The 26759-nt window shown below is 44.8% G+C and overlaps 1 protein-coding gene across 1 annotated transcript in view; it reads right to left on the reverse strand.

The window, feature by feature from the left end:
* Positions 1–26759, reverse strand: part of ITGAX (integrin subunit alpha X) — a 28803-nt gene continuing 2044 nt past the window's right edge. The window contains exons 4-31 of the mRNA XM_026011236.2: positions 25232–25335; positions 24821–24891; positions 24553–24667; positions 22893–23023; positions 22630–22775; positions 22231–22384; positions 21762–21912; positions 21459–21532; positions 21159–21288; positions 20909–21051; positions 20581–20721; positions 20278–20487; positions 16518–16648; positions 16230–16387; positions 15921–16075; positions 15081–15212; positions 14917–14990; positions 14567–14708; positions 5610–5726; positions 5441–5520; positions 5274–5357; positions 2718–2796; positions 2500–2607; positions 2329–2412; positions 2016–2129; positions 1782–1883; positions 1405–1515; positions 1–596 (exon numbers count right to left, since the gene is read on the reverse strand). Of these exons, the coding sequence (XP_025867021.2) occupies positions 498–596; positions 1405–1515; positions 1782–1883; positions 2016–2129; positions 2329–2412; positions 2500–2607; positions 2718–2796; positions 5274–5357; positions 5441–5520; positions 5610–5726; positions 14567–14708; positions 14917–14990; positions 15081–15212; positions 15921–16075; positions 16230–16387; positions 16518–16648; positions 20278–20487; positions 20581–20721; positions 20909–21051; positions 21159–21288; positions 21459–21532; positions 21762–21912; positions 22231–22384; positions 22630–22775; positions 22893–23023; positions 24553–24667; positions 24821–24891; positions 25232–25335 (3340 nt within the window). The 3' untranslated portion in view covers positions 1–497. The remainder of the gene's footprint in view (positions 597–1404; positions 1516–1781; positions 1884–2015; positions 2130–2328; positions 2413–2499; positions 2608–2717; positions 2797–5273; positions 5358–5440; positions 5521–5609; positions 5727–14566; positions 14709–14916; positions 14991–15080; positions 15213–15920; positions 16076–16229; positions 16388–16517; positions 16649–20277; positions 20488–20580; positions 20722–20908; positions 21052–21158; positions 21289–21458; positions 21533–21761; positions 21913–22230; positions 22385–22629; positions 22776–22892; positions 23024–24552; positions 24668–24820; positions 24892–25231; positions 25336–26759) is intronic.

Here is a 26759-nt window from a genome sequence, read left to right on the forward strand (position 1 = left end):
TATTGTTCATGTATTTCTTTTTTTTTTTTTTAAGATTTTATTTATTTACTTTAGAAAGTGAGTAGGCAAGCAGGGAGGGACAGAGAGAGGGGGAGAGAGAATCCCATGCAGATTCCAAACCCAGCACAGAGCCCAACATGGGGCTCAATCCCATGACCCTCAGCTGAAACCAAGAGTCAGATGCCTAACCAATTGTGCCACCCAGGTGCCCCTATTCATGTATTTGTAGCTAGAAATCCAAACTAAGTCCACCAAGGGTCATAGTGAGGATCTCATTCTGGGGTTTCGAGTTGCAGCCTTGACAAGACAAATGGCCCTTCCTAGGCAAGGCACTTTGTGTGAACACATTGCTTCCTCCCAGAGAGAGAAAGCAGCCTGACCCTAGCCTCCCTCACATGGAACATTTCTCCCCCTGCAGGCCTGACTTAGATGGGAGTAAGAGGGCCAGGAAACCTCTCAGAGGATAACAGGTCCAATGGACAATAGGGGGTAGATGCTTATTGGGCAACTTGAGGATCTGATGTCCCATTTTCTGGGGCAACCTGTCCGTTTGCTTCTGCCATCATTTCCTTATACTGACGTTTGAAGAAGCCAGCCTGTGGGGAGGAAGGAAAAGAGAATTAGGAAGCCCAGTGGAAGAAGGAAAAGTGGGGCCCTGAGTGGTTCAGTCTGTTAAGTGTCTGCCTTCAGCTCAGGTCATGATCTCAGAGTCCTGGGATCAAGCCCTGCATGGGGCGCCTTGCTCGGGGTGGGGGGGGGGTCTGCTTCTCCCTCACCCTCTGCCATTTCCCGCGCTTGTGCTCTCAGTCGCTATCACTATCTGTCTCTCTCAAATAAATAAACAAAATCTTTTTTGAAAAAGAAGAAGAAGGAAAAGAGAAGGCTGGGGATGGAGAGGGATCACCATTTCTAGAACTCCTACTATGTTCAGGCACTACACTAGAATCTTCAGACACACTGTGTCATTTAGACCTTACCATGATCTCTGAGTTAGGGGGATCTCTCATCACCTTCACAATGAGAAATCAACACTCAGCATGGACTAGGCACTGCCTAGACTCATGGAAAAAATCAGTGGTGATATCAACACCAAATCCAGGCCACTGCTTTTATGTTACAATCTGCTGTGAAGGGAAACATGTCCTGAGGAAAACGAGAATATAGAAGACAGGAAGAAGAGGGTGGAAGAAACAGGGACAGCAATTAAAGGATGCAGGAGAATCAGACATGGAAGAAGGCATGGACGCAGGGGACAATGGGGGACCAGTGATGTCATAGGTGGAAGAGGACCTCTTACATGCAGAGATTTAGCACCTATATCCAAGTTGAGCTCTTTCTTACACTATAGAAAGAAGAGTGGGATCAAATTGCTGGTGGTGTCAAAGGCAGGATGAAAACATTCACCTTGTATAGGATGGCTGTGATGAGGGCCAACAGCAGCAGTCCTCCCACAGAGCTTCCAACAATAATGGGGATGGGGTTGTAGACCTCATACTTCTCCAATACCGTCTCCACCTGGAGTGGAGGTGATCTCATCAGAAAGTTTCAGAATTCTTGCTGTCCCAGACTCTTCCTAGGTTCTCCAACCTTTAACTCCCTCCCTTCCATCCCTTTCTCCAAAGTGTGAGATACAGAAACAATTAAAGGTTTGGGAAAACTCTCCTGCTGATGGACCTTCATCCTTCCTCCCTCCAGGCTTCTGAGCCTCCCACACAGCACGACAGATTTAGCATTAGGAACCCTCTTACCAGCCTGGCTGCTGCCTACCACATAGTCACTACCTGAGCTCTCAAGAATGCCTCTTGTCCTGGAATCTGGGAATACACAGATCTGTTGAATGTGATTTCAGCCACACTCACGACCAATACCTTCTTCTGCAATGTCTGCAAAACAGAGGGACGGAGCTGGGGATGTAGCTCTGGGAAAAGGTCCAGAGTTCAATTAAAGTCCTGGTTTGAGAGTGGGCACAGACACATCTGGTCCTGGGGAGAGACTCTGCTGTTGGGCCTACACACCTGGCTGACCCAACCAAAGCTGAGGTTGCCCTTCAGAATGAAGTCAAGTTCCTCCTGGATGCCAAAGGAGGGGAAATCACAGTGGAACCTCATGCAGTCAGCAATGGAGCAGTTCTAGGGACAGAGAAGTAACATCAGGCTAGAGAAAGATGGTTTTAAAGGTAGAAGACATCACTGAGTGATGAGAAGAGCAGCCACACTTGAATTCAAGAAGGCTGTTCAGCAGATAGGCATCTGAATATAATACAGATTTTTTTAATTAAATTCCTCTGATGTGTGACTTGAATTGGAACCAGCCCGGAGCCCTTCTTACCACCACAGAATTCTTCTGAATGTGGGTCAGGAAGTCAGACTCTGTGTGCACTGTTCTCTCTAAAGAGCACTGAATGGATGGGTTCTAGGAAGACACAGAGAGCAAACATTTCAATGGGGCCATCAGGGATTCATGAGGTAAAGGGCTTGGCTGCACACAGTCGTGGAGTACCTGGGGGTGGAAGATCTCTAAGTTCGTCCACACAGGCATCCCATTCAGCTCCACAGGCACAGAGAAATTGATGCTGATAGGCAGGTCCCTCTGTCCCAGGTTGTTGACCTGCAAAGAGGGCAGTGAGGACAAAGACCATGTCAAATCCCATTTCCCTCCATAATCACTGGCTCTCAGCCCCCTGCCACAGCCCCTCTTCTTGAGTCAGCATCACTTACCTGGTATCTATGGTGAGCCTGGCTGCTTTTCTCCTGGTCTGAGGCTGAGAAGTTGAGGTACTTAGTGGACTGTTCGTGGCTGGGGAAAAATGAGGCACGGATGTATTTGAAGTTCCATGGGGGCCTCCTAAAGAGGTTCTAGCTAGCAGCATGATAGAATAGGTAGTGAGTGGAGCCTTGGGGTGGCCTGCAAAGAAATCTATGGCTGATACTGGATAATGGGAGAGTTTGTGGAGCAAGGCTGGGCTTCAAGCTGGGTGCAAGTTTCTTGCAGAAGCTCCCAACAAAGGAAACTTCCCAGAGGACTGGACAGGGACTACAGTGAAATGGACCCAGAGCTATGCCATTGACTCACTGGGGAACAGGGCCCAGGCCATCCCTCTCTGTGCTTTAGTTTTCCTTTCAGACTTTCATGAGCACAGAGGATACTAAATGTGCATGTGAGACACAGCAGAGTTTTGGAAAGACTTGGCAGATGCCCAAGTCTCTCCAAATGTCTACTGGACACTACCCCTGTCTGGCCTCCCACAGGCCCTCCCTCCTCTCCTATTTTCTTGGCTTTTCTGGGCATGGGGCTTAGAGGTGAGGGAAGGCCTAACAGGAGATTGTCGGCTGGATCTCAGTGTAACAATTCCTCCTGAGGCATTCTGAGCAGCCTAGCCCTTCACACAGGTGGGTGGTCTCACCTCTGTCCCTTCTTGCTCCACTTCTTAAGTACCTGCCATTTGCCTGCACAGTCCTAATTCTATACCACTTCTACTCTGAATTCTCATCTGTCCTCTGTGAGCCCCGCCCCCAAATGCCCCAACCTCATCTTGCAGGCCTCTCTGAATGTTCTCACCCACTCAGTAGAGTACAGCTGAACTGTAGAGCAACATAAACCTAGATATAGTGTCCCCTGCCCAGGGATCCTCAGTGCACACTCTAGCAAGCAAGCTCAGAGCATGCACCTGGCTGGGCTACTGAGAGTTCCTGGTGTGGAGGTGTGATTTAGAGTGTGAAACCAGGCAGGAAGAGGATGTCCAATGAGGCACAAGGGCAGAACTAGCACAGGGGAATGTACCCAGACTAAGCCTGGGCTTGTTGTACAGCATGAGTGTTCACATTGCACAAGGGAAGATGGTTACATCTGGATTAGATTATACATAATAGAGGCACAATAAATCTTTGTTGAATGTCAAATGAATTTATAGAAAGCAACCACAGCACTGTGCTTAGAACATAACAAATACTAGGAAGGTATTTACAGAAAGAAAGTGGCTGCTCAAATACATAACTTGACTCCTGAGTTTTATTTTTTTGTATATTTTTTATTGGAGTTCGATTTGCCAACATATAGCATAATACACCTAGTGCTCATCCTGTCAAGTGCACCCCTCAGTGCCCGTCACCTAGTCACCCCATCCCCGCGCCCACCTCCCCTTCCACTACCCCTTGTTCGTTCCCCAGAGTTAGGAGTCTCTCATGTGTTGTCACCCTCTCTGATATTTCCCACTCATTTTCTCTCCTTTCCCCTTTAATCCCTTCCACTATTTTTTTATATTCCCCAATGAATGAGACCATATAATGTTTGTCCTTCTCCAATTGACTTACTTCACTCAGCATAATACCCTCCAGTTCCATCCATGTAGAAGCAAATGGTGGGTATTCATCGTTTCTAATGGCTGAGTAACATCCCACTGCATATATAGACCACATCTTCTTTATCCATTCATCTTTCGATGGACACCGAGGCTCCTTCCACAGTTTGGCTATTGTGGCCATTGCTGCTATAAACATTGGGGTGCAGGTGTCCTGCCATTTCACTGCATCTGTATCTTTGGGGTAAATCCCCAGCAGTGCAATTGCTGACTCCTGAGTTTTAAACACGTCATCTGTTACCCTCCTGGAGCAGCATTTTAAAGTCTTTTCTTTTATCTAGCTTCTCCCTAACACTCAGCCTCTGCAGCAAGCAGGTAATTTCTCCCTATACCTCCCAAAGGGTACTGGGAAAGGAAGGAGTAGCTTTCTTAAAAGTCCTACAGGGTGTAGATCTGTTCCTTGCAATGGAGGTCAAGGGTTCCTTTGAGAATGACTGCTGGCTAAGTTCAATGCTATGGACTCTTCAACGCCTCCCCTGAAAGGAGTTTCTAGGCTCTCTTAGAAACTCATAATAACCTCAGGGTACAAAACTATGGAGAGGCCCTTGATGAGACTGGGATTCCGCCTTGGATCAGGATAACCTCACTCCCCAACAAAACTGTAAAAACCTCAAGACAGAGAAATGTCTCATATCTCTCAGGAAACCCAGGACAATCTTGGTGCTTTTAAGAATGTCTTCTGAGAACCATAAGTTCTATTAAATGTATGATGTAATGATAATAGTATCACAATTATTATTATTATCATAGGTAGCCCACAATAAACACTTTTTACTTGATTAGTAGGTGTTAGCAGTATCACCTACCAATAGAAAGAGTGGTGACAAAACATGAATTCCCCAGGTGTCCAACTGCTGCAGGGACTGAAAACCTCTCCAAGCCCCATCAGAATGGTAGAGAGACTGTGGTATGGTACCTGCTGATCACGGTGTAGACGGCATACTTCACCACGAGCTCCAACTGAAAGGTGCTCTTGCTGGTCCTGGGAGTGTTATTTTCACTGGAGAAAGAGGAGGAGCCTAGTTGGCAAGGACCCCAGAGGAGGATGCTAGGGGCAGGGAGGTCTAAATACTCCCAGCTCACCTGCTCACATTAGCTGTCAGAAGCAACCGGTCTCCCAGCATGGCCTTGGGAGAGACGTCAAACGTGACTGTGAAGGTGATCTGAGGAAGAGGCAGGAATAAGGGAGGTCACCAAGGAGTGAGACAGGGCAAAGGCAGGGGAGCTGGGGGTGGACCGAAGCAAGGCTGACCTGGGCACCTTCACGGAGGATGAGGTGGTTGATGCTGCAGCGGGTGCTCTGAGTACCCTGGCCCTGGGCTGGGATGCCATCACAGGTCAGGCGTGGGGAGTGTGGCTGTAGCTGGCTCTAGGCAAGGGCAGGTGAAAAAAAGGCAGGTGAGCATTTGTTCATGTTCCAAAAAGACTCCACGAAGTAGTGACAGTTTTCTGGTATCTACCTTAAAATAATGTTTTTTTAAAAAATCCTCAGGCACTTAAAAAAAATCCTTAGACACTACCTGGTCAAGCTTCTTCCTAATAGAAATGCCAGATTCATTAGAGTTTACCCCCTTTTTATTTATTATTCTTTTTTAAAAAGCTTTTTATTATAGAAAATTTGAAACACACTCAAAAGTAGAGAGAGAGACTAGGTAAGTCAATCCCCCACGTTCCCATCACTCAATTTTAATTACCAACATTTTTTGGCTCTTGTTTTATTCAGCTCTTTGCCATTATTTTTTCTGAAAAATTTAAGGCATGTTCTGAATATCATATCATTCAATCCAGAAATACTTCAATGTATGCCACCAAAATATAAGGGTTTTGTTTTTTGCATTTCTTTATTTTTTTAATTTAAATCCAATTTAGTTAACATATACTGTATTATTAGTTTCAGGAGTAGAATTTAGCGATTCATCAGTTGCATATAACTAACCCAGTGTTCATTACGTCAAGTTCCCTCTTTAATACACATCATCCAACTACCCCATCCCTCTACCCATTTCCCCTCCCCTCAGTTTGTTCCCTATAGTTAAGAGTCTCTTATGGTTTGCCTCCCTCTCTGTTTTCATCTTATTTCATTTTTCCTTCCTTCCCATATGTTCATCTGTTTTGTTTCTCAAAGTACATATATGAGCGAGATCGTATGGTATTTGTCTTTCTGTGACTTATTTTGCTTAACATAATACTCTCTAGTTCCCTTCGTGTCATTGCATAAGGCAAGATTTCATTCTTCTTGATGGCTAATATTCCATTGTATATATACACCACATATTCTTTATCCATTCATCTGTTGCTGGACATCTGGGATCTTTCCATATTTTGGCTATTGTGGACATTGCTGCTATAAACATTGGAGTGCAGGTGCCCCTTCAGATCACTATGTTTGTATCCTTTGGATAAATACCTAGTGATGCAATTGCTGGGTTGTAGGGTAATTCTATTTTTAATTTTTTGAGGAACCTCCATACTGTTCTCCACAGTGGCTATACCAATTTGCACACCCACCATCAGTATAAGAGTTACCTTTTTTCCACATCCTCACCAACATCTGTTGTTTCCTGAGCTGTTCATTTTAGCCATTCTGACTGGTGTGAGGTGGTATCTCATTGTGGTTCTGATTTGTATTTCCCTGACTCTAGGTGATGTTGAGAATTTTTTCATATGTCCATTGGTCATTTGTATGTCTTTTTTGGAGAAATGTCTGTTCAGTGCCCCCCTCAGTGCCCAGCACTGAACAGGCACTTGACAGGATGAGCACTGGGTGTTGTTCTGTATGTTGGCAAATTGAAGACCAATAAAAAATAAATTTATTATTTAAAAATGTCTTTTCATATATTCTGCCCATTTCTTAACTGGATTATTTGTTTTCTGGGTGTTGAGTTTGATAAATTCTTTATAAATCTTGGATACTAGCCCTTTATCTGATAAATGATTTGTAAATATCTTCTCCCATTCCATAGGTTGCCTTTTAGTTTTGTGGACAAGGTATTTTTTTTAGCATAGCCACAAGACTTAACACATCCAACAAAATTAACAATAGCTTAATATCAACTAACATCCAGGTCATATTCAGTCTTCTTCAGATTTTCTCCAATAATGTTATTTTACAGCTCATTTTTATTTATTTTTTAAAGCTATTTTTAAAATGAATATCCAATGAAAGTCCACACATCGCTTTTGGTTGACAACATCTAGTAGCATATTCAATGATAGGGTGCTCACCCCTCACACAGTCAGAGTTTGCCATTCCTAGTGCATTAATTCATACATAAGTCAAAATATGCTCCCATTGGGAATAGTCCTAGCCTAAGAAAGACAAAGGAGATCAACCAACCAAATGGAAGATGTAAACCTAGTCTGGACGTTGATTCAAATAAACTAGATGTAAAAAAAAAAAATTGAGACAACTGAGTAAATTAGACTATGTTCCAAATACCAAGGAATCATTCATTTTATTGAATGTGATACATTTAGGTAATGTAAGAGGTACCCACTGTCTAAGAGCTTTAGAGTGAAATAAGAAGGAGTACTAAAACATGATGTCTGGGTTTGTTTTAAAATACTTCAGCAAAGGGGAAAAAACTCAGATGAAATAAATGTGGTAAAATGTTGATAATTGTTCAATCTGGATAAAAAGTTTTGGGGAAGTTTGTTGAGACTACTTTCTATTTTTATTAATGTTTAACATTTCATTATAAAATTTTTGTTAAACAATCTATTTCTCTTTGACTCCCTGTTGTCCTAGTTCTATCTTCTAAAATAGGGGTTGCCAAATGACAACTCACCACCAATTTTTATAAATAAATTTTTATTGGAAGATAGCTATGCTCATTCATATGCATAATGTCAGTGGATGCTTTCACTCTACAAAAGCAGAGTTGAGTAGATGTAACAGGTACCATGTGACCCACAATGCTGAAATATTTGCTATCTAGTCCTTTATAGAAAATAGGAGAAACAGTAACCGAAGGGTTAACAGGAATAACAAGTGCAACTGCAACATTTTACCCAAATTTTCTTGTTCTCTGAATGCAGCCTGCTACCATGTTTCTGTACATAACAATCTTGTCTGGCATCATGATAATAAAATAGTTGATTTAGTGGTTTTTCAGAGTCTCGAGGCCTCATCAAGAAACTGTCCAAAACTGATCAGGACCACCGAATGTCTCTTTAGCCACATGCAAATGCACAACAGATGAACTTTTGACGTAGAAGGGCCTGAAACTCTATCTTCATATCATGCTAAGGATGTCATTTTCTGGTCATAGATCACATGGCAGCCTATGTAGAAGCTTCTCACAGTGCAGGTAATAAAATGACTTCAACCCTCCCCTATTTATTAACTTCCTTTATCTGATCCTAAAGTAGCTGTGTAGCTGTGTAGCTCCTCTCCCCTATAACCAGACCCCTTCTTTATTTGCCTTTAAATATCCCTGATTCTCCCTTTCCTTACTCAATGTCTCAATGATTGGCCTGGCTGCATGTTGGGGATATGGACTTGTATTTGGTTACAAATTTGGCAAACTAGCAAGGAGCTCTTTGCTCGATTCTCCACCCAGTAACAGGAGTTTGGTGATGAGTCCAAGCAGCTGCCCAAGCTCTTTTGTCCTAGAGACCATCTCTGGGATACCATCCCAATTTGGCTCCACTGACTTTCCATGTTTAATTTAATTCTTGTGGCAAGAAAACAGCTTTGGTTTGGACAGACATATTTTAGTGCGTATTTTGTGTGTGATAGCATGTGAGCTTATTTCTTTCCTCCTATTCACTTGCCTCCAAATAGGGAGGTTTGGTTTGGCTTCTAAGCCTCTGTTTCTTGCTTAATTAAGAAAAATTTGGCTAGAGGGATGCCTGGATAGCTCAGTGGCTGAGCATCTGCCTCCAGCTTGGGTTGTGATCCTGGGGTTCTGAGACTGAGTCCTGCATCAGGCTCCCCACTGGGAGCCTGCTTCTCCCTCTGCTTATGTCTCTGCCTCTCTCTGTGTGTCTGTCATGAATAAATAAATAAAATCTGTAAAAATAAATAAATAAATAAATAAAAAGGAAAAAGTCTGGCTAGAAAGCCAGTTGGTTCAGTCAGTGAAGCCCCAACTTTTAGGGGAGGAACTAATGCTCACAGAAGTATTCTGGGCTTCATTTGGTATGTTTGCTGCTGCAGCTTTTGGGACCAATTTTGCATAAAATTGGTCATGTTCTAGTTAGAAAATGGGAAATGACAATTTAATTCTTGCATGCAGCTCTTTGGGCTCTATTCTTCAAAATTGGGTAATATTTAGTTATGAAACTATGAAAAAAGTTATTTTTTACAACACAGCTTGGCCACAATATTCATTAGACTCTGGAGAAGAATGGCCAATTGATGGATTCATAAATTATAATACCATCTTACAAATAGATTTTTGTAAAAGGGAAGGAAATGGGATGAAATACTTTATGTTTAGTCTTTTATGCTTTTGTATCTGAATAAGCTGGCTCAGAAAAGATGTAAAATTTTACTTCAACAGCACAGTAACACTAAAAACCTCTTGCCTGATGCTAACTGGAGAAAAGAGGGTGATCTATTGATTACTGAATTAAGCCCCAAGGGGGTGCCAGAGTGGCTACCGTTCCCAGCAGCCCCATTCTGAATAACTTGAGCCACAAAGGGACTCTGAACCAGGCCCCCCTACCTTGGGGGCCCAGAGGTTGGAGCAACCTCCCTTTCTCATACCCAACAGGGTATTCAATTTAGTCAGGGAGTCACCCATTCCTGAGGAGGGCAATATCTGCTAAGGCAAGTCCCAGTTGGATGCTTAGATGCTGGAGGACCACCTGCAGGAATGATTTGAGTCCACTCTCTATTTTTTACTTCAAATTTGTTTACTTGGAAAAACAATATGCTTACTTATAGAGATGATCCCAAGGGAATGGAAAATTTGTTCTCTACTCTTGCCTCCCACAACCCCACTTGGACACATGCACAAAATCTCTTAAAGACTCTTCTCACTTCCAAAGAATATTGCATGATGCCAGAAAAGGCTAGAGAAGCTAATCCACTGCATCCTGAAACCCCCATTAGTTCCTTAAGAGCTGTTGCTATGATGGCCATTGCTACTATGGATCCCAACCAGAATGTCAACACTGGAGACTGAGATTAGCTTGAATACTATCAGGATTATATTTTAGTTGAACTAAAAAAAGGGGTCCCAAAGCAAAGAAGATTAAATAAAAGTCAAGAAGTTAAGCAAAAACTGAATGAGAAGACTTCAGAATTTCTTGAATTTTTTAGACACATCAGAAATACACTGATACTGATCTGGAAGCACCAGAAAATTTTTAAATGATCAATATGGGGGAGAGGCTGAGTTAAGACAGCCAAGAAGTAAGGACATTGTAAGCTTGTCTCATCTTTCAAACACAGCTAGATAGTTATCAAATCATTCTGAACACCCAAGCTATCAATCTAAGGTCTGAGAAAACAAAACTGCAAGTCTGCAAGTAGAAAAGCAACCACCTTCTGGAAGTAGGAGGTTCAGAGAGTTGATTTGGGGGAGATAACTGAGGGGAGGAGAGAGAGCCCTTCTTATGAATACCACAAAGAATTATAAGCAACAGAGCACAACATCTGAAATTTTAGAAGTCCGCCACCACCACGATTTTGCCTGACTTAAAGATGCTCAGGTGAGGAAGCAGGACAGAGAGCCAGGAGTGGACAGCCAAGTCTGAGGATCCCCTGGGTTACAAGAAGAATGGGTGGCGTGGATGTGCTGCTCTGTTCCCAGGCATAGAAGCGGAGACTCCAACTAAGGACAGGGAGCCTGGGCACTGGCTCTCTTGTTCTGCCTTGACATAAACCCTGAACCACAGGGAAATTGTGCACTTTCCTGACAGGGCCCCGCAAAGGGCAAAAGCCTGGTGAGACCTGACCCCACAGGATTAATGCGGGTCCATGCAGCAAGCATTCCTAAAATTTGGAGTTCTGAAACCCAGTCACATTCCTAAAATTTGGAGTTCTGAAACCCAGTCACATAAAACAGCTTAGATATAAGCAGGGTGAAGGCAGGAATCTGAAGGAAGCCAGGGACACAGAGGAGTGACTGACAGCTCTTCTGTGAGGGACTCCTGATGAGGGAAACGTAAATTCTCAGCACTAGAGCTAAAAGCAAGGCGTAGCCATTTTCACCCCCACCCGCAACCCCCACCCCCATCAGCCCTGAAAGGCTTCAGGGAGCAAAAACAGTGCCACCTAGTGGTATCTGGAGCCCCTTACAGCAAGCCCCACACTGGGAGGCGGAAGCCCATTTGCACTAGGGCAAGACCACTTGAGAATCAGCGCAACCGGCCTCTCCCCCAGAAAACAAGCACAAACAACTCACTCACACAAAGTTTACTGATCATAAAGGGCTGAAAAACTTCAGGTCTAGGTGAAATAGGAACTAGCTTCCTTTTTATTTTTTTATTATTTTTTCAATTCTTTTTATTATCTATTATTATTTTCACTTTAATTTTTTAAATTTATTTTATTTTTTATTTCTTCCCTTCTTTCGGATCTAGCTTCTTTTATTTTTTTTTTAAAGATTTTTATTTATTTATTCATAGAGACACACACAGAGAGAGAGGCAGTCACAGGCAGAAGAAGAAGCAGGCTCCATGCAGGGAGCCCGATGTGGGACTCGATCCCGGGTCTCCAGGATCACATCCTGGGCCACTGGCAGTGCTAAACCATTGCGCCACCGGGGCTGCCCTGCTGCGCCACCGGGGTTGCCCTGGATCTAGCTTCTTTTAAAAAGCAGACCAAAACACACCCAGAATCTAGTTTTGTTTTTTGGTTTTTTTCTTTTCTATTCTTTCCTTTTCTTTTCTGAACAAAATGAAAAGACAGAGAAATTTACCCCAAAAAGAAAGAACAGGAAGTAGAAATGACAGCAAGGGATTCAATCAATACAGAGGCAAGATGTCTGAACTAAAATTTAAAATAACAATTATAAGAATACTAGCTGGGCTTGAAAATAGGAGACACTAGAAAATCCCTTACTGCACAGATAAAAGAACTAAAATTTAGTCAGGCTGAAATTAAAAATGCTGTAACTGAGATACAAACTCAAATGGATGCCATAAAAACTAGGATGGATGAAGCAGAGGAATGAATCAGTGATATAGAAGATAAAATTATGAAAAATAATGAAGCTGAAAAAAAGAGGGAAAGAAAGGTAGTGGATCACAAAGGCAGACTTAGGGAACTCAGCAACCTATTAAAATGTAATAATATTCCTATCATAGGAGTTCCAGAAGATAGAGAGAAACAGAGGCAGAAGGTTTATTCAAATTGTAAGCTGAAAACCTCCCTTATCTGGGGAAAGACAGACATCAAAATACAAGAAGTACAGAGAATTCCCATTAAATTCAACAGAAGTCAGTCATTGCCAAGGCATATCATAGTCAATTTCACAAGACACAGACAAGGAAAGAATCTGGAAAGCAGCAAGGGGGGGTGGTCTTTAACCTACAAGGGGAAGACAGATCAAGTTGGCAACAGAGCTGCCCATAGAAAGTTAGCATGCCAGAAGAGAGTGGCAGGATATATTCAATGTGTCGAATGGGAAAAATCTACAGCAGGAATACTTTATCCAGCAAGAGTGTCATTCAGAATAGAAGGAGAAATAAAGAGTTTCCCAGACAAAAACTAAAGAAGTTTGTGACCACTAACCAGTTCTGCAAGAAATATTAAGGGGGGACCCTTTGAGTGGGGAAAAAAAAGACCAAAAGCAACATAGACTAGAAAGGACCAGAGAACATCACCAGAAGCATCCATTCCACGGGTAACACAGTGGAACTAAATTCGTCTATTTCAATAATCACTCTGAATATAAATAGACTAAATATTCCAATCAAAAGACATAGTGTATCAGAATGGAGAAAAACAAAACAAAACAAAAACAAGATCCCTCTATATGCTTCCTATGAGAGACTCATTTCAGACCTAAAGACACCTGAAGATTGAAAGTTAAGGGATGGAGGGGTGCCTAGGTGGCTTAGTTGGTTAATTGTCTACCTTTGGCTCAAGTCATGATCCCAGCGTCTTGGGATCAAGCCCCACGCTGGGCTCCCTGCTCAGCGGGGAGCCTGCATTTCCCTCTCCCTCTTCCAGTCCTCTTACTTGTGCTCTTTCCCTCTCCTGCTCTCTCAAGTAAATAAATAAAATCTTTTTTTAAAAAAAGAAGAAGAAGAAAGTGAGGGCTGGGAGAGCCATCTATCATGCTAAGGAACATCATAGAAAGCTGGAGTAGCCATACTTATATCAGACAAATTAGATTTGTGTGTATGTGTGGGGTTTTTTTTTTTTTAACTTAAATTCAACTCAGTTAACATATAACATATTATTAGTTTCAGGGGGTAGAATTTAGTGATTCATCAGTTGCATATAACACCCAGCGCTCCTTCCATCAGATGTCTTCCTTAATGTCCATCACCCAGTTAACCCATCCCCCACCAGCAACCCTCAGTTTGTTTCCTATAGTTAAGCGTCTCTTATGGTTTGCTCCCTCTCTGTTTTCATCTTACCTTATTTTTCCTTTCCTTCCCCTATGTTCATCAGTTTTGTTTCTTAAATTCCACGTATGAGTGAAATCAAACAGTATTTGTCTTTCTTTAACTGACTTATTTCGCTTAGCATAGAGGGGGTAGATTTTAGGCTGGCTTTCCTGTCTCCTGTTTTGGCTGTCTCTTCAATAAACCCTTTCCTTGCTCCATATTCAATGCTTCAGTGATTGGGTTTGCTGTGCATCAGGCATGTAGACTTGGGATTGCTTACCAAAGTATGCAAAGCCCCGATCTAGAGTAACCAATAAATTCAACTCTTTCTTCTACAGAACAATGTTTAACACATTGGAAGGTCAAGATATGCTTTCTTTGAAAGAAGAATATTGATATGATGTGGGATACAAAAAAATTTAAGGCAGAGTCCCTTCTCTCTCCACATTAGCTGCCTCGTGGGAACTCATTCCTGGTAGTCAGTGTCTCCAAAATGCAATACCCAGAGTTGAACACAATATGAGCCAAGGAAAGCCCCAGAAACACAACCATATCCATCCAACTATGATCAGCTCAGACCTCCTGGCTTACAAGAAGCTGCTAAGCAATGGCAGCACCTGCCTGAGCTTTGAACCCAGCACAGGAGTTTCAACTGATCTCCAGCCATCAGCTACTTTCTTCCCCAGAAAGAAATACCTTGCTCTCTACCACACGTCGATAAGACAGCCCTGGTGGGTAGAAGAAGGTGACTGTGGTTCCATAGGAGTCCTCACCATCATTCCACACCATCACGTTCATGTTCAGCTCCAGGGTACTCCCCACCACCAGGGTCTGCAATCTAGGTGTTAGAGGAGAGGGCAGGAGATGATTCTGGGACTGGGGCTAGAAATAGTCTGGGGATGAAACAAAGTGGAGAGGTAGGAGAGAAATGGGGGACAGGATTTCTGAGCACAGGCTAGAAATGTTAAGGAGAGCCAGAACAAGAGTTCCAGGTTCCAGAAGAGGAGCTGGGGAACCCAGGCAGGTCTAAGGAAATGGTATCTCACCCTGAGAAGTTAAAGGAAATGCCAAGGTCATCCTGGCAGACATGGTCAGTTCCACAATTCTTCTCAAAGGGGAGCTGAGAGGGAAGGCAAAGCAGGGTTTTCCCCCAAGATCTGGAGACCACATCCTCTACTCCCTTCTGGAAGATTCCAATACCAGGACTTACAGAGGCTGTGAAGTATCTCTGAGCATCCACAGCCAACATAGGCCGAAGGCTTCCAAAGGAAGGGATAGGCTTGCCCACCAGGGAGAAGTTGAGACGCAAGGTGATGGGGGTGACCGTGTCCTCCACACAGGCCTAGAGGATGGACATTGAAGACAGCAGTGGCTAAGGAACGCATCTTTATAGTCACTAGCTGTGTCCTGTTCCCTCATCTGTAAAATGGGTTAATAATGATACCCAGCTGTGCTCAACTGCTGCAATTCTACCGTGTAGAACCTCTGTTTTGCCTGCTTTCTGCCTTAAACTCCTTCCCCACAGCATCCCACATGGTTCACTCATTCTATTCAGGATCTTCCCAAAGTTGACCTGATCCAAGAGGTCTCCCAACATTTTCTCTGTTCTCCTCCCTATCTTTTTTCATAGCATTCATCATTACCTGACATCTATTATCTAGGAACTTGATTGTTTTTTGGCCTTCTCTCAGAGTTTCCTGTTGGCATGACTGTTTTGTCCATTGCCATATCCCCAGGGCCTAGGACAGAGCCTGTCTCAGAGAAGCAACTCCTAAAAGAATCACAGCACATCACTCCATAGTTTTCTGAAGTAGTAATACTCTCCTAAAATCCAGCTGTGTAGCCTCAGCAGTTGTAGAGGGCCCATCCATTTATTCATTTGCCCACTCACTTACTCATCAGCTAACAAATGTTATGTACCTCCTGCATCCCAGGTCCTGTGCTGGGGCTAAGCCACAGTGAGAGTCAGAACACACCCTGTTCCTTCCCTGCCCAGGCCACTACCAGCCTCAGAATCTCTGCCATACCCAGGATTCCAAGGTCCCCTTACCAGGAGGAGCAACTTCACGGTCTCACAGTACTGTCTCAGGCCAAGGACTTGCACACGAGTCAGATTCCGGGTCTTTGTCTCCTCAAAGATGGCACGGGGACTCTGGCGGCCCGGGTCAAGAGTAAGGTCAAAGGTCACAGAGCTTTGGAGGTCACCTGTAGGGGAAAGGAGGAGATGAGGAGGGCTGAGAGAGCCAGAAACTCCCCAGGTTTCACCCCAGGTGAACAAGGGTCAAGGCAAGAGACAGGTGTCCTGAGCTGAGGGACTCTAAAGGTCAGGATATCTTGGGTCAAAAAGAAGAGGACTCACCCAGCCGATTCTTGGGACTTTCATAAATATGAAGGCAGACATTGGCATCACCCAGTGCCTTGACAGAGGAAGTCTTTTCCCGACACTCAGATATAGACCTGGCTATCTCTGTAGGTTTGAATTGTATGCTCATCCACACCCTGAGCACAGGTCTGGTCCTATGGGCAGAACACTGAGCTGAGGGCAGGCCCTTGGTCCCAGGGAGACAAACTGGGATAGGAACGAAGAGGCTGGAATCCTAGGCAGACTTAGAATGATCTGGAAATGTCTGAGGAGGACTTTTCTCACCTGAGCAGCAGCACTTGTCTCTGGGCGCCCACAGCCAGGTCCACCAGTCCATCCATGGTAAGGTCCTGACCCCCACTCAGTGACTGCCCAAAATACTGGAGGCTGGGGGAGAGCTGGGAGCCTGAGATCCTCTGAACAGAGAGGAAAAGGCAAGTCAGGTTGATGGAAACAAGTTGGAAATCAGCAACAAAAGGAACAGGAAGGGGCAGCCCCGGTGGCGCAGCAGTTTGGTGCCGCCTGCAGCCTGAGGTGTGATCCTGGAGACCCGGGGTCGAGTTCCACATCGGGCTTCCTGCATGGAGCCTGCTTCTCCCTCTCCCTCTGCCTGTGTCTCTGCCTCTCTTTCTGAGTCTATGAATAAATAAATAAAATCTTAAAAAAAAAAAAAAGGATCAGGAAGGTAGGAATGATGGAGACAGAAAGAAGAGGTGAGCAGTGAAAAGATGAAAAGATGAAAAGATGTCACCAGCAGTACCTATAAAGAGGAGTGGGGTAGGGAAAGATGACCAGAGAAAAGGAAAGATCCCTAAGACATCAATAAAGAAGTGGTGATTGAAAGATTGGCCTGGTGACCTATGTCTCATTCATTCATTCATTCATTCATTCATCTACTTAGTCTCAGGTCCAGTTCTGATTCCTCTCATAAACTATGAGGCCTTGGGCCAGGATTCGATCTTACTGTGCATCAGTTTCCTCATCTTTCACATGGGGATAATGCCTTAGAGTTTAGCTGTGAGTAGCAAATGAATTAATGCATATAGTTCTGTGAACAGCAAAAGTCACTAGTCGCTGATTATGATGAGTATTACGGCTAGAAGAGAACTCAGAGTTCATCCAGCCCCATTTCCCACTTTGCAGACAGTGTTCAAGGCTACACCGCCTTTAAGAGGCCAACTCCAGACCTAAAATGAGATCCTCTGACCCCAGGCCCAAGACCCCTTTTGCTCCCCAGGGCCACCCTATCTCTTCAGAGGACAAGGAGGGAAAAAGTTGGGATGAGGCATGGCTGTACCCATAAGAAAATTCTATGCTCTGGAAACTTGCCTCCTCTGTGAGTTCCTTCTCTTTTATTTCCATTGCTCTTAAAATGACCAATTGCTTGGAGAATGTGCCCTTTAAAATCCCTGGGTGCTGCTGAGACTGGCAGACATTAAGCATAGTAACAATAAAATAAAAGAGAAATTTGCCAACTACTAAGGATGTCTAGAAAGGAAGAGGTAGGTAGAGATAGCACAAACTTGGTCAAGTGGCCTCATGCTCTGGAAAGCTGATCTTACCACCATATCCTCAGGTTGGTATGTAGGCCCAGTGGGGAAAAGGCAAGTCCTTCCCAGTCAAGTAATGTGATGGGATATATCATGGCAGGAAGGAAGAAAATCATGGTGGACCAGCAAATCTAGAAAGGCCTCCTCTTGAAGTCAACCCTTTCTGTTATAACTCAAGTGGTATTTTCAGTTGAGGGTGTTCATAGATATGCAAGAGGAAGTTAAATCAGTTGGTGTAGAATGAATGCAGTTTCTTGACATCAGGTGTTATTGTCAACAAAGCCTTTAATTTTCTCCTTAAGTTTCCAAGTTCTTTAGAACTTCTACAATTGTCAAACTATACTAACAATAGCTGACTATAATAGTGTACCACCTATTATACGCCAGGTACAGATGTATATTTATACTAGGTATATACTCTATATGTACTAACTCACTTAATCATCACAGCAGCAGCCCAGTGAGGTTGGTTCTCTTACTATTACCATTTTACAGATAAGGAAACTGAGCACAGAGAGCTGCATAATGACGAAGATCATGTAGCTGGGAAGTAACAGTACTGTAGGGATCTCCTTTGATTTTTTTCTTTTTTCTTTTTTTTTAAGATTTATTTATTTATTTATGATAGACATAGAGAGAGAGAGGCAGAGACACAGGCAGAAAGAGAAGCAGGCTCCATGCCGGGAGCCCGACACGGGACTCGATCCCGGGTCTCCAGGATTGTGCCCAGAGCCAAAGGCAGGCGCTAAACCTCTGAGCCACCCAGGGATCCCCTGATTTTTTTTCTAACAAATTTTTGAGATACAGTTCACATACCATACAATTTATTCTTTCAAAGTGTACACCTCAGGAATGACTGGGTGACTCGGTGATTGAGTGTCTGCCTTTGGCTCAGGTCATGGTGCCAGGGTCTTGGAATGGAGTCCCACATCAGGGACTCCCCCACAAGGAACCTGCTTCTCCCTCTGCCTATGTCTCTGCCTCTCTCTCTCGCCCTGTCTTATGAATGAATGAATGAAAGAAAGAAAGAAAGAAAGAAAGAAAGAAAGAAAGAAAGAAAGAAAGAAAGAAAGAAAGAAAGAAAGAAAGAAAGAAAGAAAGAAAGAAAGAAAGAAGAAAGAATATAACTCAACAGTTTTAGGATGTTCTCAGTTATGCCACAATCAACAAATCAATTTTAGAACATTTTCATCACCCCCCCAAAAAAACCCATACCTCTCATCACTCACCCCCATGTCCCTCATTTTCCTGTACCATCACAACCTAACAACCCCTTATCTACTTTCTGTCTGTGTGAATTTACCTATTTACATTTCATATACATAGGATCACATATGTGCCCTTTTGTTTCTGACTTCTTCTACTTAGAATAACGTCTTCAAGGCTCATTCATGTTATAGCAAATATTAGTACTTCATTCCTTTCATGGCCAAATAATATTCCATTGTATGGGAATTTATTTACGATAAAATTTATCTGTTCATCAGTTAATGGACATTTGGATTCTTTCCACCTTTGGGGTATTATCAATAATGCTACTATTAACATTCATGTATAATGTTTTATATGGACATAGGTTTTCAATTCTCTTGGGTCACACAATAACTCTGCATATAGCCTTTTGAGGAACTGCCAGATGTATTCCAAAGTAGCTGCAGTATTTTATATTCCCACCATCACAGTCTGAGGGTACCAAATTTTCCACATCCTCACCAACACTTGTTATTATCTTTTTCATTCTAGCCATCCCAGTGTGTATGAGGTGGTGTCTCGTGGTTTTGATTTGCTGGTGACTGATGACTAATGATAGTTAACATCTTTTCGCACACATATTGGTCCTTTGTATATCATCTTTGGAGAAATGTCTATTCAGATTCTTTGCTTACTTTTTAATTGGGGCTTTCTTTAACTTTTACCAAGGGAAGAAAAGAAAGTCTCCCTTTCCAGGGAACTTCCCCAACTAGACAGACATTTGGCAGGATTGCTGATGGTATAAGGGAATAGTCATATAGCATTTAGGGAAGAGAAAAGGAGAGTAGACAGGGAGACTGAGGCAGCCAGACCTAGACTGGCAACAGGGAGCCAACAAGAGACCAAGCACTGGGTTAGAAGTCAGGAGATTGGAACTTACCTCATCACCATTCCTGATCCACTATAAAGCCTTGGACAAGTCAAATCACTGATCTTCTTCTCCTTGCTGCAGATTTCATTTCTAAAGTGGGCATGCTAATGCCTGGGCCTATGTACCTTGTAAAGCCACTGGGAGGTTAAAAGGCCTGAGATCTCACTCAAAAATCAAGTCCTCAAAAGAGCAGAGAACATACGAATGTGTTCATTTCTAAAATTCCACAGAGTTTGCTTGCTGCCTCCGAGGTGTCAGTATTGGGCAAAGGAAGTCAGATGAGGTAAAGGAGAATTTTCTAGGTGGCAGCATAGAACACAGGGAGAAGCAAGAAGAGGTTGTTGTAACAACAGGACCTGTGACTGGGCCTCACCTGACTGTGGGAGGAGCTGATGCTCCGTCCTGAGATTCCATGAAATAGGTAGACAGCACCTCGGTTCTCCTGCTCTCCTGGCGCTCCGATGGCCACGTCTGTCAGCTTGTCCCCATTCACATCCCCCAGCACTGTCAGGGCTGCCCCAAAACGGCCCCAGGGGTGGCCTTGCTCCCCACGGAGAATGACCTCACACTGCCACTTCGCCCTCTGCAGGACAAAACCAGTGTCAGGTCCCAACCGAGGCCATCCCTCTACCCCACACCCAAGGCCCCACTCAGCCCAGGCTCATCAGACACTCACCCCCTGGGGCAAGGGGCACACAGACACCTGGCCCCCCTGGGTCGGCTTGTAGTAATGGGGAGCCCCGATGAGGACGAGGTCAGTGTTGCCATCTCTATCCACATCCACTGTGCAGAGGGAGGCCCCAAAGTAGGAGCCAATCTGCAGGGCAGAGCCTGAAGTCACCTTGCCTGCTCCTGCCACAGGGACACCCCCAGGGACAGGTCCCACTTCCTCCCAGTCACCATGGCCTTCCTCGATGGGCCCCCAAGGCCCTTCATCTCCTCCCTCTGGGCCATTAGAGACGCTGCCACCCTCATGTTCTGCTCTGGCTTCCTCAACACCCAACCTGGGTCCCTGAGACTTCAGCCTTCGGCCTCCATTGCTCAGATGCCTGAGTGAAGATGACAACCTTCCCGGTGTGCTGATGGCGGGGGGCCCCCAGGATCAGGCTCTGTACTCCCTTCCAAAAGGCCAGCTCAGCGGAGTAACCTGAGGAAGGCAGGCCTCAGCACAAAGGCTTCCTGTCCACCCCGTGAGCTCCTGCCCCCCAGGCAGCTCATCTCCCACCTGTGCCCACAACCATGGCCTGTTCTCACCCAGGTAAGAGTCCCTCATGTCCACATTCTCTTGAGACATGTTGATGAAAGTGGGGCTCGTCTTTGGAGGGTACAGGAAGGCACCTCCAGACCAGCTGAAGCTCCCCACAGCCCCCAGAACTGGTCCATCCTGGGAGGAAAGGATTCCAGGGCTGAGCAGGCCTGAGCCAAAAGAAGACAATGCCTCTTCCAAAGCAAGGCCTGCCACAGACTCTGCTCATTATTTGGAATTCTTTTTCCACTCACTTCCTCCCACTCTCCCTCCTCCTACATCAAAGGCCTGAAAGAGGCCCCACTCACAGGTGTGAACACAGCGCTGAAGCCCTCCTGGGACATCTCCATTTCAAAGGAACTACTGCTTATGGTCTGCGTACCTGAGGGAAGGTATTATATACCTGGGTTCCAGAGGGAAAGATAGGCTTTGCCAAGACTGAAAAGTCCTTTTCAGGACACTCACACTGCCACTGCATTTTAGAGGATCTAATGTTGGAGATTAATACCCAAAGGGAAGGGTTTGTGCCTATGACATGGGGGCCCAGGTTCGAGAAGCGCAAGTATTTACGGGTGAGGGTTTCTAAGGGAGTACCTTCATCTGTGACTTACCCTCAATGGCAAAGATCTTCTCTTTCAGTTGGTTTTGAATGTCTCTCAAAGCATCAAAATTCTCCACTTTAAAAATGTACTCATGGGAGGGCTTCGATGCAATGTCATTTAATTCTTTCCAGGACTGCATCTTTTGAAAAGCTGTTCCTACCTGTCTCCAACAAAGGCCAACTCAGTGAAAACAATCATAAATCTAATATGCTTACCACATGCTGGGTGCCAATATCCACCAGTAACCCCACAAGGTCAATATTATTACACTCAGTATACAAATGAGAAAAATGAGGCTCAGACAGCATCAAGGAGTTTAGAGAAAAGGATCAGGGTCCCAGGGCTGGAACACAGCTTTCACCCTGAAGGTAGTAGATGCTGAGAGACTGTGTGTGTGAGGGGGGGTGTCCTAGAAAGGGAAGTTGCCTTAAGAGGAAGCAAAGGGAGGAAGGGGCGGCAGAGCATGTCCACATCCTACCCCAACTGCATAGCGGATGATACCCGCAGCCTCAGCCATAGGGATGACATCTTCATAACCCAGGCTATCTCCTTTTTTCTGCCCATCGGTAATGACAATGAGGATCTTGGAGGCATCTTTTCGGGCCCCTTTTGAGGCACTGAACAGTTCATTTCTGTCAAAGAAGAAGAGGATCCAGAGACCTGTGAACAGACCTGCTGCTAGCCTCTGATGCCTTTTGAGAACAAGGAGATGCCCCTTTCTCTCGGAGGCCTTGGTCCCACCCATAGGCTCCTAGCTGGATGAGGAGACCACAGGCTGAATTTCAGTCCCAAACTTTCTCTCTCTCATGGAGAAAGATGAGGTCTAAAGGAACACCCAGATGCTCTAGGGAAGGACCCCGGAGAAGTCAGGACTCACGTGACTATTCTGATGGCTGTGGCTGTGTGAGTGAGCCCTCCTAGCTGGGATACAGAATCCAACAGGGCTATCGGGTTTGAGCTGTATGTGAAGTCTTTGAAAGTGAAGCACACCCGGAAATTGTTGGAAAACTGCATCAGGGAGAACTGGGAAAATTGCAGGGGGCTCGGAGCCAAGGCCACTTGACCAGAACCCCAGGCATTCCACCCCCAAACCTCTTACAGGGGGCCCTGCACATTTGCCATCCCTCCCCCAAGGGACACCTGGGTGCTAGGTCTCTGGAACTGGCTCATCACAGCCTTCACGAAATTCAACATCTTGATAAAATCATGGGAGGAGATGCTGCCAGAGCCGTCGATCAGGAACACGATATCCTGCTCTTGCTTCGGACACTCTGGGAAAGAAGGTGGGCCTAGTCCTCCAAGGAACACTCCCAGAGCCCAGGCCCTCAGCCCCTTGGCCATGAGAACTCACTGCCCCCTGACCCAGGGGCTTCCCCAGTCCCTGCCTGGAACAGGGCCCTTTGGCCTCCTAAAGTCCTTAAAAAGGCTCTCTCTGTGATCCAGCTGCTCACACCTGTGTACCCAGCCTGGTTTATAAAAAAGTGACAGTTCTTCCAATCCAGAGAGTAAGAAGCTGGGAGCCAGCCCCTCCTTCTACCTGTGGCTGTCTGCGTCCTTCTCCCGAACCCCACTCTACCTCTTCCCCCACACGGCATGATCCAGCAATGAAAGGAGATGGTTCCGGGTCAGTCTGTCTTCATTAGTCGGTGCCAAACTGTACTTTGGTTAAATATTTTTAATGTCATCCCTGGCAACAGCCACACACTGGCCCTTTTCCATACTCAGCATAAATATGGGCCCCAAGGCCCCTCCTAAGTAAATTCAGAATTGGTCCAAAAAAAAGGAAGTTCTCCCAGTTTGAGAGGAGAGTTCCCAGCTTCCTTTTCTATTCAGAGGTTCCCACCAGGTGTTCTGAAGGAAGTCCAGGTTCCTATGCGTGAAGTCTAGAGTCTGGGAGGTGCTAGAAGAGCACTCAATTCAGTGGCTAGATGTCAGCCTCCCCAGGGGCCTGAATGTAAATGTGAAATCAGGGAGGGGCTTAGGTCTGCCAGGCTGGGTCAGAAAAGCTCACTCTTCTACCTCCTTATCTCTCATTCCATCAACAGTAGGGAAGGCAGGCCCTATGCCTCAATCTGCGTGCATGCACACACACACACACACGCACATGTATACACATGCACATGCACATATATACATATGTACATGCGTGCACATATACATATGTGTGTGCACGTATATTTGTACACGCGTGTTCACATGTGCATACACATATACAGAAGCATACTCATGCATACATATACTTGCATGGAAGTATACATGCAGACACACATGAATGCACACATATATGTTCCCTTCCCTATGTTTATATACATACACACACACACATATACCCGCTCAGACTGTTTGCACCTTCATCATCCTTTCCCAGTCTGCTGCACAAACTAATTGGTTATACCCCAAGGTGTATTGGGTGAAAATAAATCCCCTTCTCCCTAAAAATAATAGCTAGCATTAATTGTGCCCTCACCACATGCCAGGCACTGTGCTAAACCCTGGCCATGGATAATCATCTGTCACTCTCAAGGCTGGATGTGTCATTGTTCTCATCTGACAGATGAGGAAACTGAGGCTCTGAGAGGGTAAAGTCATAGGAAAGTGGGACGGCAACAGGGCAAGTTGTGAAATGACTCCCATTCACATGACTCCCCAGCGCATATTTGGAACCACTATCCCAACCAGTAAATATTTTTCTCCAGATCGCTCTTTTTTTATCCATTCTAGAAAGAGTGTTTCTGGCCCACTGTACTCCAGTCACAAGTGTGTATGCTCCTCAAAGGAGCCAGTAGCCACCAACACTTACCCTGCAGGGCAGCTGGGAGCCTCTGGGCTTGCCAGGAAGGGGAGCCCAGCAGGAAGCAGAACCCAGTCAAGTATATGTTCTCGTTGCATGTATGGTGCACTGTGGGGCCACAGGCCTAGGGATAGAGGCACCTGATGGGAGGGGCTGCTCCTGATTCCATCTCATCCTCCTATCCCAGCACCTTCACCCTCCCCAAGACCCCTAGCCCCACTAGACCCAGGTCCCCATTCCTTCCCTCAAGACAGCTCCACAACCCAGGACAACTCACCAGCAGCTGAGAGGGTTTAGTGGAGGCTGCCAGAGACAGGCCCAGGGACATGTTCACAGCTTCCAAGGGGACTGAGGGGACAGATATGTGCATGGTCACCCTCAAGACAGAGGATACTTTGTAATATCTGGGCAGGGGTCACCTCAACCCTGCAGGACAAGGAGATCTGACAGGTGAAGGGGGCTTTCAGGTCTTGCTGGAGCCCTGGGGGTACAGGGGTATGATGGGTAGGGAGGCCATGAGGCAGTCAGGAAGCTTGTCTAAGGTTAAGAGTCTCAGACAAAAAAAAAAAAAAAAAAAAAAAAGAGTCTCAGACAAAGCTAGAGCTGGGAAGTGGGTCTTCTGTGCTCCCGGCAGGTCCCCAAAGCATGGGGGTCTGGACGTGGATCCCAAGGAGGAGCAGTGACTCACCCTGCAGTTGGATGGGCTCACACTTGCCGGTGCTGTAGTCACACTGGTAGAGGCCACCTGTTTGGTTGGCAGCCTTTATCTCCTGGGGGGCTCCAACTACCACCCTGAGGGAAACAAAGAACACTGCAATTAAGAATGTAGACAGTGGAGCCAGACTGCTGCTCAGCAAGTTTGTTCCACCTCTCTAAGGCTCAGTTTTCCCATCTGCAAAGTGGAGATTAACAATAATTTAAGTTCCACATGAGAGGAGTTTTTGTCTGTTTTGTTCTCTAGTGTATGCCTGGCTCCTGAGACATTTAGTAGTAGGTGCTCAATAAATATATGTTGAATGGTTGATGTCTACCTACCCCTATAAGGTTATTGTGAGGAATAAATCAGTGCTCACCTAGAAATACAAATCAAAACTATAATGAGATATCACCTCACACCTATCCCAGAATGGCTAAAATCAGCACAAGAAACAACAGCTGTTGATGAGGATGTAGAAAAAAAGAATCCTTGTGCACTGTTGGTGAGAATGCAACTGGTGTGGCCTATGGAAAACAGTATGGAGCTTCCTCTAAAAGTTGAAAATAGGGCAGCCCCAGTGGCTCAGTGGTTTAGTGCCGCCTTCGGCCTGGGACGTGATCCTGGGGTCCCCGGATAGAGTCCCGCGTCAGGTTCCCTGCATGGAGACTGCTTCTCCCTCTGCCTGTGTCTCTGCCTCTCTCCCTCTGTGTGTCCCTCATGAATATATAAATAAAATCTTTAAATAAAAATAAAAGTTGAAAATAGGGACACCTGAGTGGCTCAGCAGTTGAGCGTCTGCCTTTGGCCCAGGACATGATCCTGGAGACCTGGAACTGAGTCCTGAATCGGGCTCCCTGCACAGAGCCTGCTTCTCTTTCTGCCTGGGTCTCTGCCTCTCTCTCTTTGCATCTCTCATGAATAAATAAATAAGATCTTTTAAAAAAAAAAGTTGAAAATAGAAATTATATATATATATATATATATATATATATATATATATATATATTCAGCAATTGTGCTACTGGGTATTTACCCAAGTTATACAAAAATACTAATTCAAAGGGATACATGCACCCTAGTGTTTATAGCAGCATTATTTACAATAACCAAGATATGGAAGTGGCCCAAGGGTCCACCAATTGATAAATGGATAAAGAAGATGTAATGTAGATAGAGATAGAGATTATAGAAATATTATTCAGCCACAAAGAAGAATGAAATCTTGCCATTTGTAATGACATAGATGAAGCTAGAGAGTATTATGCAGAGTGAAATAAGTCAGGGAAAGAGAATACTATATGGCTTCACTTATAAGTGGAATTTAAGAAACAAGGCTAACAAACAAAGGGAAAGAGAGACAAACCAAGAAGAGACTCTTAATTATAGAGAACCAACCACTGGTTAGTAGAGGAGAGGAGCACAGGGGGATGGATAAAATAGGTGATGGGGATTAAGGAGTGCATTTGTCATGATGAGTACTAGGTGATGTATGGAATTGTTGAATCATTATATTGTACAC

The sequence above is a fragment of the Vulpes vulpes genome, chromosome 3 (assembly GCF_048418805.1).
Source record: "Vulpes vulpes isolate BD-2025 chromosome 3, VulVul3, whole genome shotgun sequence".
In the NCBI taxonomy this organism is placed as follows: domain Eukaryota; kingdom Metazoa; phylum Chordata; class Mammalia; order Carnivora; family Canidae; genus Vulpes; species Vulpes vulpes.